This window comes from Leucopleurus acutus, assembly GCF_964270905.1.
Source record: "Leucopleurus acutus genome assembly, chromosome: 13".
In the NCBI taxonomy this organism is placed as follows: Eukaryota; Metazoa; Chordata; class Mammalia; order Artiodactyla; family Delphinidae; genus Leucopleurus; species Leucopleurus acutus.
In genome coordinates this window covers 52,025,199-52,046,211 of record NC_139155.1, presented here as the reverse complement: position 1 = coordinate 52,046,211, position 21,013 = coordinate 52,025,199, and the positions used below count along the sequence as shown (strand labels likewise).

The following is a 21,013-nucleotide window of genomic DNA, read 5'->3' as shown; positions in this document are numbered from 1 at the left end:
AAATTATTTGCTATATATTATACCTTTCAAATATGTGATAAGGTTACATTTCTTCCCTATTTCTTTTTCTTAGGGAAAACTCAGAGCTATTTTGGAAAGTTGGTTGTCTCTATGTATGACCTACTGAGTACAGTAGGATTACATTCTGTTTCCTTCTTAATGTGTAGTCAAAGGCACTGAGGACTGTGAGATCTTAGGTATGTTGATATGGGTGAGCTAATGTTTGATCCTCCAGGGACTCAGTTGTTTTTTTTTTCCCCCCTACTGATGAATATAATAGGTAAAGGTGTGGAGGATTTATTTTAATGGAAAGGAAGCCCACTTTTAAAAAGTGTGTTCTTTACATTAAGTTTTTCAAATATAGTACAAATATATACTGAAGATATCAGTAAACTTTAGGTGGTTTCATTATTTAAGGTTAATGAAAACTCTTTTAATGGAGAATATTAATAGTAGGGAACAGTACTCGACATTGTCAGAAAACCCAAGTTTTAATGGTATTATTGCTGTCTAAAATGATATTGGGCAAAAAGTTTAATTGGTATAAGCTTCAGTTTCCTCATCTATGAAAATAACTGAAAGGGTTGGGGAATAGAGTAAGGGAAATAATTAAGATACCATTTATAATGTAGAACACAATGGGAATTTAAAGTGTTATTATTACCTGTGTTCTTTTTTTTAAAAATTAATTTATTTGTTTCATTTTTGGCTGCGTTGGGTCTTCATTGCTGCGCATGGGCTTTCTCTAGTTGCAGCGAGCGGGAGCTACTCTTCGTTGCAGTGCGCGGGCTTCTCATTGCGATGGATTCTCTTGTTGCAGAACACAGGCTCTAGGCACACGGGCTTCAGTAGTTGTGGCTTGCGGGCTCTAGAGCGCAGGCTCAGTATTTGTGGCGCATGGACTTAGTTGCTCCGCAGCATGTAGGATCTTCCCGGACCAGGGCTTGAACCCATGTCCCCTGCGTTGGCACGTGGATTCTTAATCACTGTGCCACCAGGGAAGTCCCTGTTCTTATTAAAGATTTCTTTCCAACTAGTGGGAGTTAGCAGAGTTTCTCAAAAAAAACCCAGATGCTAATTCTGTCTGATTCTGCTTATCTAGTTAATGAAAACAAAACTGTATAAACTTTTTATTTAACTGTAATCTGAAAAGGAACGGGCAAGTGGACTTTAAGACTGGTCAGTTTAAGGAAATTCTTTCCTTAAAAACAAGTCAGAACTCAGAATAATAACATCCAGAATGGCTCTAGGAATTGGTATATGTGGTTCCTGGGGATCCATGTTAATTCAGGTTGTGACTAGAGGCTTTCCCACCTCCCTACATGCCCCCCCGCCCGAAATACTGGCACTATTAAAAACATGGGATGTCAAGAGAAAGATTTGATTTATAAGACCCAGAAAACAGTCGTTAAGGTGCCTTTTACAGGAAGGCAGACTGCAATCTAAGATTGCCCAAATAAAAAAGGTCAGGTTTTCAAAGGGGACATATCATAGTTTTATAGTTCTCCCTTATCAGTAAATTTAGTTGTGCAGGTTGGGTCTTAAGAATCGTCATTCGTTGATTCCTCCTTATTTTCCCCATATTCCTCATTTGGTATCACTAAATTCTGTTGGCTCTTTAAAATATATCCAGCATTTAAACAGTTTTCATCTTTCCTGCTGCCACTGTGCTTGTCTCCTCACACTTCTCTTCTCCCAGATATCTTCATGGCCTTCTCTTTCACTTCTTTCAGGTATTTACTCAAACCTTCCTTGGGAGGGGCCATCCCTTGGCTGTCTTGTCTAATCTTTTTTCCCTGCTGTTTTTTCTCCTTGGCACTTTCTACTACCTAACATTTACATTTTATTTACTTATTTCATTTATAATATTCTGTCTCCCCCACTAGAATGTAAACTCCATGAAGGTGAACTTTATCTTGCCCATTGTTGTTCTCCAGTGTCCAGAACAGTATTGAGCTCATAGTAGGCACCTAGTAAATACTCATTGAAGGAATGAATAAATGAATGAACGAACAAACCAGAATACACCATTTCCAGACAATCTAAAGGTTTTAATATGATCACAATACCAGCATCTTGATTAACTGAACAAGTTTTAAGGAAAGTAAGATGAAGTACAATATTATATTTGAGAATAATAAAATATTGACCTAATAATATAATAGTTGACCTAATTTACTGAAAATATCAGTGAGTTCAGGAAATATTTAATTTCATTGATGGCAAAAATCATGGGGACTTCCCTGGTGGTGCGGTGGTTAAGAATCTGCCTGCCAATGCAGGGGACATGGGTTCAAGCCCTTGTCCGGGAAGATCCTACATGCCGCGGAGCAACTAAGCTCATGTGCCACAACTACTCAGCCTGCGAGCCACAACTCCTGAGCCTGTGAGCCACAACTACTGAAGCCTGTGTGCCTAGAGCCTGTGCTCCGCAACAAGAGAAGCCACAGCAATGAGAAGCCCACGCGCTGCAATGAAGAGTAACCCCCGCTCACTGCAACTAGAGAAAGCCCGTGTGCAGCAGCAAAGACGCAGTGCAGCCAAAAAAAAGAAAAAAGTCATGATGGTTACCAAGAGGATTCTGGGACGGTGGTGGAGTAGGAAGTACTAGGAATCCATCTCCCCATCTAGACAACAACTGCAATGGCAGAATCTTTCTGATGTCACTATTTTAGAACTCTGGCTTCTGTTGAAGGCTTGCTACTTCCAGGGGAAGGCTTGGGGGTTAATTTTGGTCAATTTCAGCTCTTAGCTCAGCAGGAGCTACACATACCCCACCCTCCAGCCCAGTGACAGGCAGCCAGGTATGTGTTCTTAGATCAGCTTGCAAGGTGTTCTAATCCTTGATTGCTGCTTCTGATTATGGAGGTGCAGGCACAGAGGTGGGTAGCCATTGTTGCACCTCCCATTGTTGCAAACCCTTCCTCATTGGCTGAAGTTACTTCCAGAGGATTTAATGGTCTGTGCTTTTTTCTGCTTCCCCTCTCATTTTTCTTTTTCTCCTTTTGGGAGCCTGGCATTAAAGACTACAACATTCAAAAGCAACTGCATATATGAGGGAAATTAGAAAGGCATTGCACATACCTGAGGAAAGGTGCAGGCTCAGAAAAGACTCAAGGAGACCTTAAGTTTACACCTCAGGCTGTAAGCATGAAGACAGGCTAAAACAGTCAAAACCAAACCAAAACCAAAACCAAAAACAAACCCTGCAGAAGGAGAAGGCTCCTGATTTCCAGACTTATGGCATTATTAGATTCAAATGTCCAGTTTTCAACAGAAAAATCACAAGGTAAATAGCGAAATAGGAAAGTATGGCCCATTCAAAGGAAAAAAAAATAAACCAACAAGTAAATGTACCTGAGAAAAACCAGATGGCAATCTACTAGACAATGACTCTAAAACAGTTGTCTTAAAGATTCTCAAAGAACTAAGTGAAGATGTGTAGAAAGTCAAGAAAATGATGTGTGAACAAAATGGAAATATCAATGAAGACATAGATCACCTAAAAAGAAACTAAAAACAAATTCCAAAGCTGAAAAGTATAAGAACTTAAATGAAAAATTCATAGGGGAATTCAAAGAGAGATTTAACCAGGCAGAAGAAAGAACCAGTGAACTGGAAGATAGGACAATGGGAATTATCAAGTCTGAGAAACAGAAAGAAAAAAGACTGAAGAAAAATGAAGAGAGCCTAAGGGACCTGTGGGGCATCATCAAGCGGACCACCATACGCATTGTGAGAATCCTAGAAAGAGAAGGCGGAAAGAGAGAAAGGGGCAGAGAGGTTATTTGAAGAAACAATGGCTAGAAACTCCCCAGATTTGATGAAAGATATAAACATCCAAAAAGCAGAATGAATTCCAAATAGGATGAACTCAGCCCCACATTGAGATACATTATAATCAAACTTTCAAAAGACAAAGAGAGAATCTTGAAAGCAAGAGAGAAGCGACGTGTCACTTATAAGAGATCCTTTTAAGATTTTCAACAGATTTCTCATCAAAAACTTTGGAGGCCAGAAGATAGTGGGCTGATATCTTCGAAGTGCTAAAAAGGAAGAAACAAAAAACAAAAAAAGGGGCTTCCCTGGTGGCGCAGTGGTTGAGAGTCCGCCTGCCGATGCAGGGGACACGGGTTCATGCCCCGGTCAGGGAGGATCCCACATGCCGCGGAGCGGCTGGGCCCATGAGCAATGGCCGCTGGGCCTGCACGTCCGGAGCCTGTGCTCCGCAGCGGGAGAGGCCACAACAGTGAGAGGCCCGTGTATGGCAAAAAACCCCCAAAAAACCAAAAAAAAAAAAACCCCAAAAAACCTGTCAACCAAGAATCATATATCTAGCAAAACTGTACTTCAAAAATGAGGGAGAAATTAAGACATTCCCAGACAAAAGCTGAGGGAGTTTGTTGCCACTGGACCTGCCTTGTAAGAATCCCAAAAGGGAGTCCTGCAGGTTGAAATGAAAGGATATTAGACAGTAACCCGGAGCCATATGAAGAAATAAAATCTCAGTAAAAGCAAATACAAGGGCAATTATAAAAGAAAGCATTATTTTAACAACAGTGTGTAACTCCACATCTTATTTTCTACATAATTTAAGAGACTGATGGATTTTTAAAAAACAGTTATTAGCTTGTGTTTTGGGGCATACCGTGTACAAAGATGTAATTTTGTGACATCAGTAACTTGAAAGGGGTGGGGATGGAGCTGTAAACAAGTAGAGTTTTTGTATGTTGTTGAAGTTAAGCTGGTATAAATTCAAATTAGATTGTTATAACTTTAGGAAGTTAAATGTAATCCCTGTGATGACCACAAAGAAAACAGTTATAGCATAAAGGAAATGAGAAGGAAATTAAAACATTTCACTACAAAAGAGCAACTAAATACAAAAGAGACAGTAATGTAGGAAATGAGGGGAAAGGCTGTACGGCGTATGGAAAACAAATAGCAAAGTTATGGAAGTTTTTCCTTCTCAGTAATTACTTTAAATGGATTAAACTCCAAAAGACAGAGACGGCAGAATGGATTAAAAAAATATTCTAACTGTGCACAGTCTATAGGAGACATTTTAGATGCAGAGACACAGGTATGTTATTTGTATTTTGCCACAATAAAAAATCATTAAGAAAATGATTGAGAAAAAAATGCATGATTGTTATTAAGGCATATTAAGGATTCAATTCAACACCCATTTTGGTTCTTACTAGTAGTAGGTACTATGATACGTATTGGGAGTAAAGATGATTAAGATGCAGTCATAGCCCGCACAAAGCTCACAGTCAAATAAAAATGACAGACTTGCAAACAAATTATTATTCTGTAGTGTGATAAGTGATATGACAGAAGAAGAGTTAAAATAATTTTGTGAGAGGCAGGGCAAGTTTCATAGGAGAGGAGTTACCTGTGCTGAGTTTTAAAGAATGTGTATTTTCAAACCAAAAAGGTAATGAATAAGAGCATTGAAGTCTGAGAGCAGCACATCAACATATGGGGTGAAGTAAGTTGGTAAGTTAGTTTTATATATGAGGGAACATGGCAGCAGATGAGTCTGGAATGGTCCACAGAAGTAGGCTTTAAAAGAGGTTTGTTCTTTATATAATGGAGTTACACTAAAGAGTTTTAAACATAAATTCTGTGTTTTACAAAAAGAATTCTGTTTTTTGTGTGAAGAATAGATTGGGGTAAGAATGCTGGGTGAGCTGTGGCAGTAGGTCAAGTGAATGAGAATGAAGGAAGGTCTGAATTAATTAGCTGTAGAATTGGACAAGAGAGAATAGATAGCCATAGAATTTGGTGTTTGACCTAGGGGTTCAGGGAAAGGAAGTAGGTGAGCATGACCTACAGATCCTGATTTTGTTGACTGTACAGTCTGGATATATCAGCTAAGGGAAGAGTGGAGCAAGAGGAGGTTTTGGAGGCTGAGAGGAAACAGAGGAGCAGGAGGATAGAAAGAACCAAGATCAGTTTAAGATTTAATTTGAGGCCCCTTTGCAGATCTTTTTAGGTAACCGTTTGGGAGTGAGCTACTGTGTTGTCCCTCAACATCTCGTTTGTTGGCAGTATCAAAGACAGGATAATGACCTCAATGTTTGAGGTTTTTTGGAATATTTAAGATAAATTCGGAAGAAAGCAACAAAACCTGTAAGTTAAGGTCTTTGTTCAACTGAGATTTTCTAATTCAGAATAAAAATCTGGAAATGAATTGTTTTCTAGTGTGTATATGTATTTTACAAAATCTTTAAACTTTCCTTGTGTATTTCCTTTTGACATATATTTGGATTTTAAGGTTTTTTTTTTAATGTAAACAAATTGTTGACGGAACCTGCATAAAAGTGTTTCGGTAGCAGTTTTCTAACAATCATAAATATATGGTACACTTCATAAATAGTTCCTGTTTTTATTCAGTGAGTGTTAGTGGATTCCCATTTTTAATGGTACGAGTACCACTAGATAGGCTTAAAAATTATAACAGAAAAGAAATCCAGATTGGAGGTTAGGAAGATCTTACATCTAAGATTCTGAATACTGAAATGTGTTACTAGAGAGGTTAACAATACATACACACAAACATATTTTTTTTTGTAAGAAGCTTGTTTTTCTGGAATGTTTAAATATAATGCTACTCAGAGGAACAAGAGTTGAATCTTAAATCTTTCCTGTGGTAGTTTGCCAGTTCCTTTATGCTTAATGTTAAGAGGTAACAAAAACTCCTAACCTTGTTTAGCTGGAATGTTAGTAAGGTAGAAGTACTCCTGAGTCTTGGATTCCTACCTTTTCAAGAATGGTTGTCAAGTCGTCATGGACTTCTACTTGAGCGGTTTTACTTTTAGTATCTGTTTGAGAAAATATGCAAAGACCATAAACTGTTTTGAATTCAGCAACTGTTTTGTTTATTTGTTTTAAATATATTTAACCACAGCGGTATTTATCTGTGTTATCTTTGAAAAGTAGTTCAGATAAGCTCGAGTGCCATGTGGAGTTTCAAACCACTTGCAAAAACTAGAGTCCACCAGGGGCTACCATGGGTTGGAGAAAGTCTGAGAGTATGCTTACATCTGGGTGTTAAAATTTGAGATGTGTATGGAATAAAGACAATACCCTTATAATATCCTTCTCCATCTGCATCTAGCAAGGTAATGAGACTCTTTTTGGTATGGACTGTGTTTATTATCTTTATGGTGTAGTACAAGCTTTTTTTTTTTAAAGCAGTTTCTTGCATTTGAAAAAAATTAAAGCAGTTGGGTCTTTTTCTACCTCTCGTCTCCTCAGAAATATGCCAGCAGAAGGTGAGGCATAGCTACTGGATTCCTCTGAAATAGTTTTGGAATTTTGGATGTATAGAATTGTACTTGTTTTTGTTTCATTTTTATCTTTAAATGAAATACTTAATTTTTTTTCTGTTCTTAAATATACAGAAAAGTGTATGATCACCAGCCAGAGATAACCAATGTTAACATGTTGATATATTTCTCTCCCTTAAAGCTAGTTGAGATCAGGGCTTCCCTGGTGGCGCAGTGATTGAGAGTCCGCCTGCCGATGCAGGGGACACAGGTTTGTGCCCCGGTCTGGGAGGATCCCACATGCCGCGGAGTGGCTGGGCCCGTGGGCCATGGCTGCTGAGCCTGCGCTCCGCAACGGGAAAGGCCACAGCAGTGAGAGGCCCACGTACCTCAAAAAAAAAAAAAAGAAAGAAAGCTAGTTGAGATCATACTGTTCGGCATTCATTCTTTTTTTTTTAATTACTCAATCGCTAGTGTAATTTTTATGTTATTAAAAAATCTGTGTAACATTTTTTTAAATGAAAAAAACTTCATATAGTTGTGTCATGATTTAACATTTTCTAATGTTGGTTTACCATCATGGCTGATAAATTAGGAGTACTGAAGAATCAAGCTACTTCTGATATAACTATTGGTCTGGTATATGTGTGCATGATATAATGATCCAGATCATCATTTATCTTTGGAGTTAATCACGATTCAAGCGAATTTCTAGTTATTTTGTTGGCTCCATTCTGTTTTCTGTTTCCTTTTCTCACATTAATATGGTTCTTAATGAATTATTATAGCTTCGAGTTTTCTTTTTCTTTCTAAAATGTTCACTGACTCAGATTTAAATGCTGCTGTTTAGGATAAAGATGGAGATAGAGCCGTTCACCATGCAGCTTTTGGAGATGAAGGTGCTGTTATAGAAGTGCTGCACCGAGGCAGCGCTGATCTGAATGCACGAAACAAGCGCCGGCAGACACCACTTCATATTGCTGTCAATAAAGGTCACCTTCAAGTGGTGAAGACTTTATTGGACTTTGGCTGTCATCCCAGTCTTCAGGTAAAACCTTTAAAGGAATATATTCTGCAGGTATTGCTAGGATTCTATTAAATGGAAGTACTAGGTTTTGTGGTAAGCATTCTTTTGTTTTCAGTTCTTTTTTGTATGATCGATCATAGTAAATGATACTGAAGGTATAGACTGTCATAAAATTGGCAGTTATTCCTTCTTAGAAAAGCCTTTTTTAAGAAAGTGTCAGTAAATCGATTTTGTTTGGGAGAGTTGGGGATGGGGACTTGTGAAAATATCAGCTCTGAGTTGATTTGATTTAACTTTATTGATCATGATAGTGAGCTTCACCATTTCATTATAGTTACTTCAGAGGTATCAAAAGTATTTTAATTGTAGCTTAATTTATCTTAGAGTCTGGGTCTAGTCATTAATCCAGTCTTGGAAGATTTTCTGATTTGGAAAAAATATATAGGGTTTTAGGATTGATTTGTAGTAGGACCTAATTTTTGAAGAGTCACCTAAGGAATGATTCTTCCCATCTAAAGTTTTGGCAACCAGGTGAATTAAATTGGATAGATCTCAGAGAACTAATGAAGAAGAAGAACCAGAGTAATGGGACTGAGGGTTTGAGAAGAACTGAAAGAATCAGAGATTTTGTTTAGCTAGATGGTTACTACGGACTGATATTTCTGAGGTATATCCATTTTGGAACTGATGGAGTCAGGAACTGACAGCTTCTGAGTGGATGGCTGGATTGGAGGATAGGGGGAGGAATTGAGGGGAGTTAATCTGTTGAAGGAGTGGGAATTTATACCTGCTAACTTTTTTTGTCTTGGATGGGAGGCAGACTTATCTGTTGAGAGTGAGTGGGGATTGGTAGGTGTAGAAAGGGTGATTGAGAAGAATGATGAAGGTTTGGAATAGCTACTGTGGGGAACAGAAGGCAGGATAGATGAGGACCTGTAGAAGCTTGTGCCACCCATGTTAAGAGCCCATCTCAAGTTGGAGACTGAAGTTTTAGTGCCACCAGATAGGCGGATAGAAGTTGGATTGTTGGATTGAACTTGTATTGGGAATTTTTTATGTGTGTGGATGAATATATATCACCTGAGATTGGCAAACTTTTTATGTAATGGGCCAGATGATATTTTAGGCTTTCATATGATTTCTATCACAACTGTCCAACACTGCCATTGTAGCCTGAATGCTGCTGTAGATAGTACATAAATGGCTGTGTGTGGCTGTGTTCCAGTAAAACTATTTACAAAAATAGGTGGAAGACTGGATTTGGCATCTGTGGTATATGCCATAGGATAGGCTATATATGGCTTTACTGAGAATAGTATTTATGACTATGATATGAAAAAGGTCTAAATTACCCATTTATCCAAATGACTGATAGTGAATAACAACTTATTGCTAATTCATTGATTAATGAAAAAAGTACCTTGAGAAAAAGGTAGACTGAGACTGTCAGATTTTCTTTTTCGTTTGTCTTCACTTTGAGTTAACTAGCCACTTTCCTGCCCTTTGAAAACATTTGGATTAATGATTCTCAACTGTGACTGCACAACATAATCATCTGGAGAGCTCTGAAAAACTATTGATGCCTGGCTTTCACCCCCAGAGATTCTGGCTTAGTTGGTCTGAAGAACAGCCTGGGTATTGGGATTTTTTAAGAACTCCCCACGGATTCTAAAGTGCAGCCAAGGTTGATAACCACTGACTTTAAATTCATTACTATGGGACTCCCAAGACTGGTGTAGGTTTGGTGTGGAATTTTAGAGTATAACAATTAATGGTAGGAATGTGGTATAGCAGGCCATTGTAAGCTAATGAATTGCGGTGGGGGGCAGCTTTTCCACCTCATTAAATTTTGTTATTTGCTAAATTATATTTGAGGGTACTTCTTTGATTTTCTTTTTTATTTTCTTTGGAAAGCTACAGCATGTTTATTGTCTTTTCCATCTAGACTGAGTAGGAATTTCTTTACTATAATGAGGCTAATATTTCTTGCCTGCATTTTAAAATTTAACACACAGCATGTTTTATTAACGGGTTGTTGGATATGGCTTCTACTTTTGTTTCTTTGTTCAGTAGTTCATTATAAGTATTAACATTACATATAATGATTAATTGAAAAAGAACTAATGAAAGTCTCTTTAAACTTTTTTTAAAAAAAAGGATTCTGAAGGTGATACCCCTCTTCATGATGCAATAAGTAAGAAACGTGATGATATCCTGGCAGTTCTTCTGGAAGCTGGAGCAGATGTTACCATTACAAATAATAATGGATTTAATGCTCTACACCATGCTGCACTAAGAGGAAATCCCAGGTAAAGATGTCACGTTTTACTATTTTATATGCAATTTAAAAATATTTTCCTGTTGTTGGTTCTCTTTTTCTGATACTTATGAGGAAATAATTTTGGTTTACTTTAATGTTTTAAATTGTTTTAAGGTCTGTGGACGTTATGAACTTCATTAAATAGATCAGTTTTATATGTTTTTTTTTTTGGTTAAACTAATACAAGTATTATGAAATGACTATTTAAATATATATTAAATATGGATATAAAGTATCAGGAATACTTGCTTATATTCTAAAGATTTAATTAAAATGCATTCCATTTGGAGATTTATGTTTCTTCAAGATCATTCTCAGGTGTCCTCTAGCCCCATGTTATTTATTTGCATGGTAATTATTTTTTTAAACTTGTGACTAAATAACATTTATTAAGTTACCTGATTTCTTTTTAATAATATAATTACCTATAAACTTCTAGTATAGAGGTCCTCCAATCATTGTTATAGTAATAGGTGGTCTACTGAAAAAAGTGCTTGCTGGTTAAAGCTCGAGAAAGACTTTTGGGAAGTCATAGAATTCATAAAGGATCTGTGAAGTCTCACAGAAAAGGAAAATGGTTATTAGCTTTGCTTAACCTAGAACTTTCTATGAGTGAATTTTTTGGAACAACTTTACCTTTAGAAGCATTTTAGAAAATTCTACATTAGATGTCTTCTGTTTGTAGTTGAATCAAGCCCATGTATATTGACTGAGGGAGATATTTACTTAGAAGTTTATTTTCATAATTTAATCTACCCTAAATTTAAAAAAATTGAGATATAGTTGACATATAACATTATATTAGTATCAGGTGTTACAAAATAACGATTTGATATTTGTATATATTGTGAAGTGATCGCCACAGTAAGTCTAGTTAACATCCATCACCATGCATAGTTCCAATTTTTTTTTCTTGTGGTGACAACTTTTAAGACCTGTTCTCTTAGCAGCTTTCAAATGTACAATGCAGTATTTTTAACTATAAACACCATGAATTCTTATTCATGATGTATATTGCATTTTTACATCATGTTTCCTTTTACTTTTTTTTTTGCTCTTTTTTAGCTTCTTAGGATCACCACTAGAGGGTGAGCACAGAGAACAAAAGGATTTTATTGTGATTGGTAGCTGTAACAATTGGTGTATAATCTAGGATGAAATAAATGACAGTGTTTTAGGTTATATCTTGATTTGTTTTTTCAAATTACAAATATTTGAACACTTCATACGTTGGCACTGTAAAGGAGACACAGTAGTATTATATGTTCCCTGCCTTTCAAATAAAAGATGATAATGACAGCATTTACCACATGCCTGGCCACTAGTAGTATACATGCATTATCTCATTTCAGTCCTTTGAACAGCTTTTTGAAGCAGGTGTTAATATCCTCATTTTATAGATGAAACATATGGGGCTTATAAAGAGATGAATTTACTTATTCAAGATCATGCAGCCGACTAGTGGAACAGTTGGAACTTGAGCAAGGTCTATTTGACTTTAGATTCACTGATCTTAGCCACTTTATATTATTTTCTGTGTATTACGGTCTGTATGTGAGGCAAGACTGGAACACGTGGACAGTGAATGATTTAACTAAGAATGTATTAATATATCAAGCTCACTTCTTGTGCTTCATGAGCCTGTCTTTCTAACTTTATCTCCTGCTGATTAAAATCCCTCTGCCCAACTTGCCCTTCAGCTACATTATACTACTCTCTCTCCCTAAAATTGTCTGCTCTCTTCCTTCATTTACTAAGCATTTTCTTTCATTAAGATGCCCTTATCCCTTCTTTTTCTTAACCAGCTCTCTTCCAGAGCTCCTATGTATCATCAGTGAAGTTATTTTCTGTTTGCTCTATATTTCCTTGTTCTGTGTTTTTGTTTTGTTGCACTTATAATCTGCTTTGTGCTGTCGCTTAGTATGTGCATTTTTATGTTTCTTTCTGTTAAAATTGTGGGCACAAATATTTATCTGTGTATCTCCTGTGATGCCTTGACTATACTGGGGACTCAATACATGTTAGCCTTAATTTGACAGTCAAGACAGTGTTAGATATCACAGGAGTATATGATCAATTAAAATATAAATTCTGTAGAGAGATGGTCAAGAGTTGAAACAAAGCAATTATTTCAAATTAGGATTGTCAAAAAGAGATTTTATTGAGGGAATTTAATTTAGTTTATAATATTTTTAAGTTATAAAGTTTAAGATAGACTGAAAATTAAAGTGTTTAGGAAGTAACTTTTAAATATTTTGAATTGTTTAACTTTATTGAGAATAGGCGTAGTATATTTAATAATGTTGAGCCTATACAAGGAGGAAAAAAAATACTACTTGTTTCTTTAATTCTTGAGAATTCCTCTGGAAATTTATAACAGTGACTCCTCCAACCAGATAATTGGTGTCAGGTGACACAAAAAAGAAAGGAAAAAAAACTTCCATTCTACAACAAAGTGGTGCTTTAGTTAAAGGTACACACTTCTTTATTCCTATTTCCTTAAGACATTTTATGCAGTTTTGACTGTACATTGCCCAATAAAGTGTGATTTTAATTGGACCCAAAAGAATATCAGAAGATAACACAAGTTATATATTGGTTATAATTGTAACTTGGGTTGTTTTGGGTTCTTTTTTTTCTATATCAAGTTTCGTATTCTTAAAATTGGCTTTTCTATCCTGGTACTGACTGACCAGTGATGTTTTAAGACAGAAGAAACCATTTTAACTCAGAATTAGAAAAAAAAAAAGTCTTCTCATTTTACAACTGAGGAAACATGTTTGGAGAGGTGAAATATCTACATAAGTAAAAAGGTAGCAATGCTTATTAGTATTTTGTTTCTTTTTTGAGGATTAAAGTCTTTTGGTTCAGGGTCAGAAGAATTAGATACCTTCTGTTTAAGTCTGTCTATAAGATGCTCTGCAGTGTCATCATCTCCTTTTCCACCTTACCTATCAATGTTCTATTAAATAGCAGTAAAATTAAATACTAATCATATGGAAGGTAGTGACTCAACATTTCTGGAGTTTTATTTTATATAATGTTACATTTTTCTTTAATTTAAAAATGTACGTGCCCACACTGTGACATTCCTGTTATGGTTTCAGGTGACCTTCCCAGATATTTTCTTCCTTTGAAGGAAGTTTTTTTTTTTTAAATTGTGTGGCATAGTCTACATTTCAATACCATTTCTTTTCTGAAGGATAAGAAATTTAATACCAAGAGACCATAAATGAATAAAATAATTTTATTTGAAAGCCTTATGTCATCCACACATTTTTCATAAAGCTGTTTATAAACATTATTTACCATTATGACTCTTCCAAGTAGAATTAACAGTAACAAATTATTTGATTTAAACCACAATCTGAGTAATTTAAATAAGTTGAAATTAGTTGATGTGATTGATATTGATAAATGAAAACGCTGGCTGTCCTGTAGTAATCAATGCATAGCTACAGCTGGTTGAAGGGGACCAAATCCATTGAAGAGGCGATTTGGTTCCATTTTACCAGCTCTAGCAAAGCATTGCAGTGCCGCTAGTTTGGGACCCAGAACAGTTAAAATGTTTTTTATTTGAAAAATTATGATTATGTTCCTTCCACAAATGTTAAGAGATTCTCATATCAGTATTTCAGCCATTGAATGTAAAACTTTATGTTTTGAAGGCACTTTTCCTACTATTTCCTACTCTAGTCGTGCAGAAATCTTTACCCTTTAACACGTCTTTAGTGCATTAAGGAGTTATCAATGTACGTCTTTATTTTTAGCACTTTTGCTTAGTTCTTAAATTCAGACAGTGACCTGTTTCAAAACCCACACCATGTAAAAGAGCAAATAGATCTTGATGTGTATCAGAGTAATTTTATCTATTTATCCTTGGGCAGTAAACCAAATAAGTAAGCGAAATAGGTTAGGGAAGAGCACTGCTTAGTCATACTTTTCTACTGCCGCTGCTTTTTTAAGTATTATACTTAGGACTAACAGCAAGTTGCTGACGGGGTGGAGGAATGAGTAGCCTTAAGAAAGTACCTCTGCGCTTTGGTTTATAAATAGATGACACGTATATTCGGTGTATTGCTTAGACTTGTGTTGGAAGGAACTGCCATGCATGATAGCTTATTTTTCTTTCTTTTTGCTTATGTAGTGTTACTAATCATAGGTTAATAATTTAACCCTTTTAAAGGTCTAGTTCCTTGACTGAATTCTCTGTCATTTTGGCAGCTTGCCTAGTTACTTCTCATTATCAGCTTAATAATACATTGACTTGTGGTTAGTAATAATCATGAATTTGAGTATTAAAACTACCATTAAAACTCAGTAGAACAAATTTTTGTTATAAGGGGATTTCAGTATTGGGAAGGGATGTCTTCTGAAAATACTTACTTGAAATAAAAGTTTGAGCAATTTATAGTTTGCCTATAAGTGCTCTCAGTGAAATATAGAGTAAAGAAATAGTTATCTGATTTGAACCAAACTGGGAGAAGGTCAACACTAATTCAGGCAGTATTCAAACAATTCTCATATTAAGTATATTCTCCATCTGTTGGTTGATGAGTATCGTGCTGCGGGTGAAATTAATGTGACTACAATTATTTCCATCATTTATTCTAATAGAAATGAAACAGGTGTTAAATTGCGTGGACTTCAGTGCTGATGATAGTAATAAAACTGGCTTCTATTTTTACTAGTTATATGGGAGCCGTTTAGCAGATCCAGTTGCTCAAGTGTGCTTTTGGATGGCAGTTCAGTTTCATATACTGGCCATATCGGGGCAAGGAGAGGCCGTGGAAAAAAAATAGTACAGCATTTGATAATGTCAGCATCTGTTATCCCTGTCAGCGAGACAGTTGAAATGTTTGAGTTACACCAGTGTCAGCAGATGCCCAGAGTTTAATATGTACTCAGTTAAAAATGAACAGCTGATCTAAGTGATAGATGTGACATTTTAGAGTGATTGAAAATACTCTTAGGTATGTTAAGTTAAACTTGTAAGCACTAGAATCAGTGTATAATTTTACTTTTTCAAATGAATAACAACAGATGCTATCATTTTATTTTCTAGGGATTATATACTCTTAATATTGTAGCAACGAGATTCTTAGTTGCTGGGATGTTTTAAAATAATTATTAAAAACATTTATACCTATAGAATGAGGAATATAATTGTTTATTATAAAACATGGGTATAGTAATACCCTTTGAGTAGTTTTATAGAGGAACCTCTATTTTTGAGGTATATATTGTCAGTTTTTGGTATTTAGGGCATGTATAATTAAACTTAACAAATGGAATATGCAGCTTTGCCATTCTCTTTGTAGATGATCAGAAAGAAGGGCTATTCTTGAGTGAGTTAAGCTTTGAACTGATTTTTTCTTTGAAAATGTGGAATTTTAAAATTATGAACTTTTTGTAACTTCCAGTAAATATTCAATAATTTATATGCTACCATATCTAATAGTCATGCTCTCATTCTTTATAATCTGCCGTTAAAATGAAAATCATCTTTTGACAATTATCTTGTTGTCTTATTAAACAGAAAATTGGATAACCTTATAGCCATTTCTATTCAACTGTGACACAAAAAATTTATACATGTAATACATGTCTGAATACTCCAGTCAAAATAAAACTTTTAGTAAGAAATGATTAGAATATATGAATATTAGTATTTCTTTTTTCAAAATCTATTATAGTAGCTTAAAGTAGGTACTACTTATAAATTGTTGCTAAGAGCTATATCATGTATAATTTATTAGTATATAAATATAGTACAAAATAAATTTTATATAAAATACAAAAAAGTATTTTTATTATCTAACATACTATAAATAGTAGGTCTATCATATTTATAAAAAATTGAATTATAATTGCATAGTACTAATAAAAGATGGTTATTCTTTCTGTATAAATTGGTTTCTTGACTATAGTGTTTTCATTTTATGTGCCCTCTTTGGAGAAAGCAAATTCAAGGATAATATAGATAATAAATTAATTTATTTTAAATATTTGGCAGTCTGTGACCAATGTGCCCTGTTGACTTACAGCTGTTTCCCAGAATTTTGTCATTTTTTATGAATAAATCTTATGTCTTGATTCATTCTAAGTACTTACACAGCATTGAAAGTGGAGACTGGATTAGGGAGAAGGACAAGGACCAGTTTTTTTTCTTCTGAGAGCAGAATTTTACTTGAAAGATAGCCTTTTAAAATCATAACTATGTCTATAGCTTTCAAAAAGAAAACCTAAAACAGCAAAACTTGCTTCAGAAATTCCTCTAATATTATTAAATTATATCAAAATATGAAGAAGAGCTGTTGAAATGCAAATGAAGTTGGCTTTTGTTAAATCAGTCAACACTACTAATATGATATTAATTTAAATTAATGTCAAATTGTGGAGACAGAAAATAGATCATGTGTATCCCTCATTGTTTTGTACTAGTAATACTCTTTTTTGTATTCAAATTTTAATCATGTGAAACTTAATTTAAAAAATGTAAAATGTATGCATAACTTAAAATATTTAAAAGGAATTTCATGATAATTTTAAATCTACTTCAGTAAAACTTTTTTTCTTCACAGAATATAAATCTTAGCAACATTTAGTTTCCATCTGTAAGTAGTAGGTACATTTTTCTGGTGTTAGTATTGCCAAAGGTCATCTCTTTGATATTAGGTTAATTTACCATATGAAGGTCATTCACATAGCTGCATTCTAGTTCCCTCTTGGCGGTTTATTGCCTACCAAAAATACATACTTCTTTACATTCCATAGCATTGTATGTTCATATGGGTACATAAAGAAGTATGTACTCTGAGTAGGTATTACTAAGTTGTTAGCTGTAAAAACACGAAATGTTTTATTTTCCCATTTGTTAGTAAAACATTCAGCTTACTGATGGAGAGAAATTGTAGATCATTTGCAGAGACTATCAAAGACTAAACTTTATAACAAATTTACCTGAGGCATGGCATTAGTGCCATTCATGGTTCCTTGTTTTTGGTGGACAAACACTTTTAAACTTTGACCAGTTATCTGTTGAACTTTGTCCTGGTTTGGTTCTGCAAGAGATCCATAGTACCAATGGGGATTTACAGAGTGTATTTCAGATATTGGTAAGATCAGCCTAGTGTTTCTTCATAGTCTTCAGAGGAAATTTCTTCTTATTTTGTAGTTTGCTTCTAGATCCTACAAGTAGACAATAATTAATTTGGTGCAAATTGTTTTTACAAACTAAATGTCTTATTAAAAACTTAACAGCCAATTAGTACTTGTGATATTAACTCTAAAGTGGAAAAGACAAGGAGAAAAACCCGATCTTTTTAGGGTGTGAATGAACGGAATTTTTAAAGATGATGATTTTTTTTGTTAGTTTTTTTAAGGTCATAGATAAGAACTCATGATCATTTGAAAACGTCTTTGTTGTTCCTTTCTTTTTATTAGTTACTTACCTGAATTTTGCACTTTGGTGCTCCTTTTGGGTTAAATATAAATTTAGATAGATGAATTAATATCTAATTTTGGTGAGTTGAGTTGTTTTGATGCTTTGATTTTTTTTTTAATATAAAGGATAAGTACCAGAACAGTACTGTCCAAAGTCTCACTTAAAAACAGCCGAAAGGTATTAGCCTATGAGCAGTTGAGTTTTAGCTTGATCATTGAGCATGAAAAGAAATTGTAATTGGTGAGTTGCCTTTTATTATTGTGGTATTAAAAGGTTAATTTAAAAGAAAACCATGAGAAATGTTCCTATTTGAGAAAGGAGGGGAAGAAAAGACACAGAAAGTAGAATTTCTGCAGCCTGTGATAAAAAGCTAGTGCAGCTTAGAGAGAGCAAATCAGAATGTAGCAGCAGATAGCCCAGTACTACAGCAGTTTCAGCAATGCAGAGTTAGAATTTCACCATGCACATTCTGATTTATTTTTGTGCCCAACTATTAGAGTTGGCATTAAAAAGTATTTTGTGATCTACCAAGTATCTTGGTTGACTAAACCTTGAAATAGTTAATAGTTTTTAAACGGTAGTATACTTTGGAAGCAGGATGTGATTTACTAGGGATGCAAAACCACCATTTAATCTGAAACAATAAAAACGAACTCTTTAATAACGTAAATGACAGGAATGGATTTGTACAAGTTTGAGATCAAGAGTTACCTGTCATGATATTTAACAGCGTTCCTTTTTATACTACATAAGCTCTCTACTTGAACTGTGAAACTAGGCTGTGCCCAGATAGAATTTAATCTAACAATAAAAACATGTATCGAGTCAGTAATAGGTAAGCATGCAGAAAGTCATAAGCATCCTTAAAAGTACAGGCCTGTGGTGCTGTGTTACCTGTAAGCTTAGTGTCATGCAGCGTTAGCAGCAGGAAGAGAGATAAAGACCTAGAGAGTCACATCATCAGCAGCCATCTCATCTTGATTGTTTCTTCACTCTATTTGCTGAATTAGCGCTTCTTTTCATGAGCCGGGTGAAGTAAGGGGGAAGAAACAGTGAACACAGAACCTCACCTTTTAAGATAAATTTGAAAAACAAATGAACAAACAAAAATAAGTCAGCCATCTTTTCCCTCTCCCTTCCCTTATGCTAAGGGAAAAGAAAAAAAACTACAGTAAAATTGAATCAGCGTTGGCCATTTGATTTGGAATGTCGTATTACTAGTATTGCACAGTTATAAGCACCTTGTATCTGCTGGACAGAAAGTTAAGCTACGGAGGAAGGTTGCTACAACAGCCAAGAAAATGAACCTCACTTATTTCTCAGATGGAATGCTTCAGAATTGGGGAAAAAGTTGCAGAGGAGGTTAATTTTATAATCTAAAAAAGACATAAAAACCCAACAAAAACCAAAACACACCTTGCTCCCCCCAAGTAACTGTAGACATTCACCCTGTTTTCTTTGCGCACCAGAATACACTGGGGTCTTCTGACTTCTGAGGAAATATTCTGCATCTTTCTTGCTGTGAGATTTTTTTTGTTTGTTTTAGTTTCCAGGATTAAATGGTAGATCTGTATTGAAGCTACCTTGTCATATCCCGAGGTCAAGTCTGCAAGCAAGGTCAGGACTTCCACATGGTCACTACAAAGGTTAACTTATATTCTTCCCTCAGTGGCCACAGGCTGAACTGTTACAGCTTTATAGGCAGCTAAGCATTTGAAACATGCACTCCCAGGCAAACAGACTCTCTTGTGCCTCTCTCTTCCCTGACCATATTTAGTCAACCATAGCAAAAAATAGTCTCTCAGCTGTCGATTGTCGATCCAGAAGCTGAGGAAGCCTCTATCTTGCTTTCTGCCTATTGATTGTTCATCCTGCGGTCCAAACACTGCCTTGCCATTTGTCCTGCCTTTTTTTTTTCCCAAAGCACTGCCAAATAAAGCGGTCTCTCATGTTTCCACTTACACATCCCAGATTTTCACTGAGCTTGCGCTGAGACTAGGAAAGCCTGATGCGGCTGTCACTAAACTTAGATGCACTGCAGAGAAAAAAAGAAAGAGGAAAAATATTACCCTGGTTAGTAGCAAGACAGTCTTTAGACAGATATGGAACAAGTAAAATCCCTCTGCTGCCAAAATATGTTTCATGACCTGATTTTTTTATTGGTAAAAAATCAAGATAATGATATTTTATACAGCTAAAGGCCTGAAGGGATTTTGTAATGTTACCTTTTAGAGCTAATTGTTGCTATACACTCTTTTTAAATTTAATAAATAATATTTGAATGGCAAATTCGTAAAAATGGTAAGTAGAACCTATATATTGAGGGTGGAGAGAGATCACTAAGGAAGAAAGGAGTAATGTGTAAATGAAATCTTGGAAATGCTACTTAAAACTTTTAATTCATTGTCAATTTGAGTAAATTGTTTTGTAGTACTTAGGTGAGAAACAGTGTCTGGAATGCTTTTGAGTAATTGTGTACTTCTATATTGAAACTATATATACTTATATAACTATTAAAATGCATTAGTTAAATTTTATTTTATGCTCAAATATGAAGTGGTTTTTTCCTCCCTTCTACATTGCCATTCCACTTTTATTTTCTGAAATAGCATGTAGGCATGATCATGACACACTTTACTGCAGACTTAAATAGTCATTAACCTATATGTAACTTTGCCACATAGTGTATGTTGCAGAGGAAAAATACTTTTGCTATAAATTTAATGGCATATTTACCATAAATTTTAATATTGAAGTTTATTTTTTAGCCAAGGAGAAAAAAATATAACATCAAATTCCACAAACCTATGGAGATACAATTTAAGATCTTACAAACCTAAGAATGCCCAAGAGAAACCAACTATACCTTGTTCTTAATTCAAATATAGTCTCTTAAGTATCGATTCAGTTAAGAATCAAGAAAAACGGTTATCAGTTTTCTG

The 21,013-nt window shown here is 35.1% G+C and overlaps 1 protein-coding gene across 1 annotated transcript in view; it reads left to right on the top strand.

Moving 5' to 3' along the window:
• Nucleotides 1–21,013, top strand: part of MIB1 (MIB E3 ubiquitin protein ligase 1) — a 115,683-nt gene that overhangs the window by 54,765 nt on the left and 39,905 nt on the right. Inside the window, exons 11-12 of the mRNA XM_082853110.1 lie at nt 8,128–8,325; nt 10,462–10,613. Of these exons, the coding sequence (XP_082709236.1) occupies nt 8,128–8,325; nt 10,462–10,613 (350 nt within the window). The remainder of the gene's footprint in view (nt 1–8,127; nt 8,326–10,461; nt 10,614–21,013) is intronic.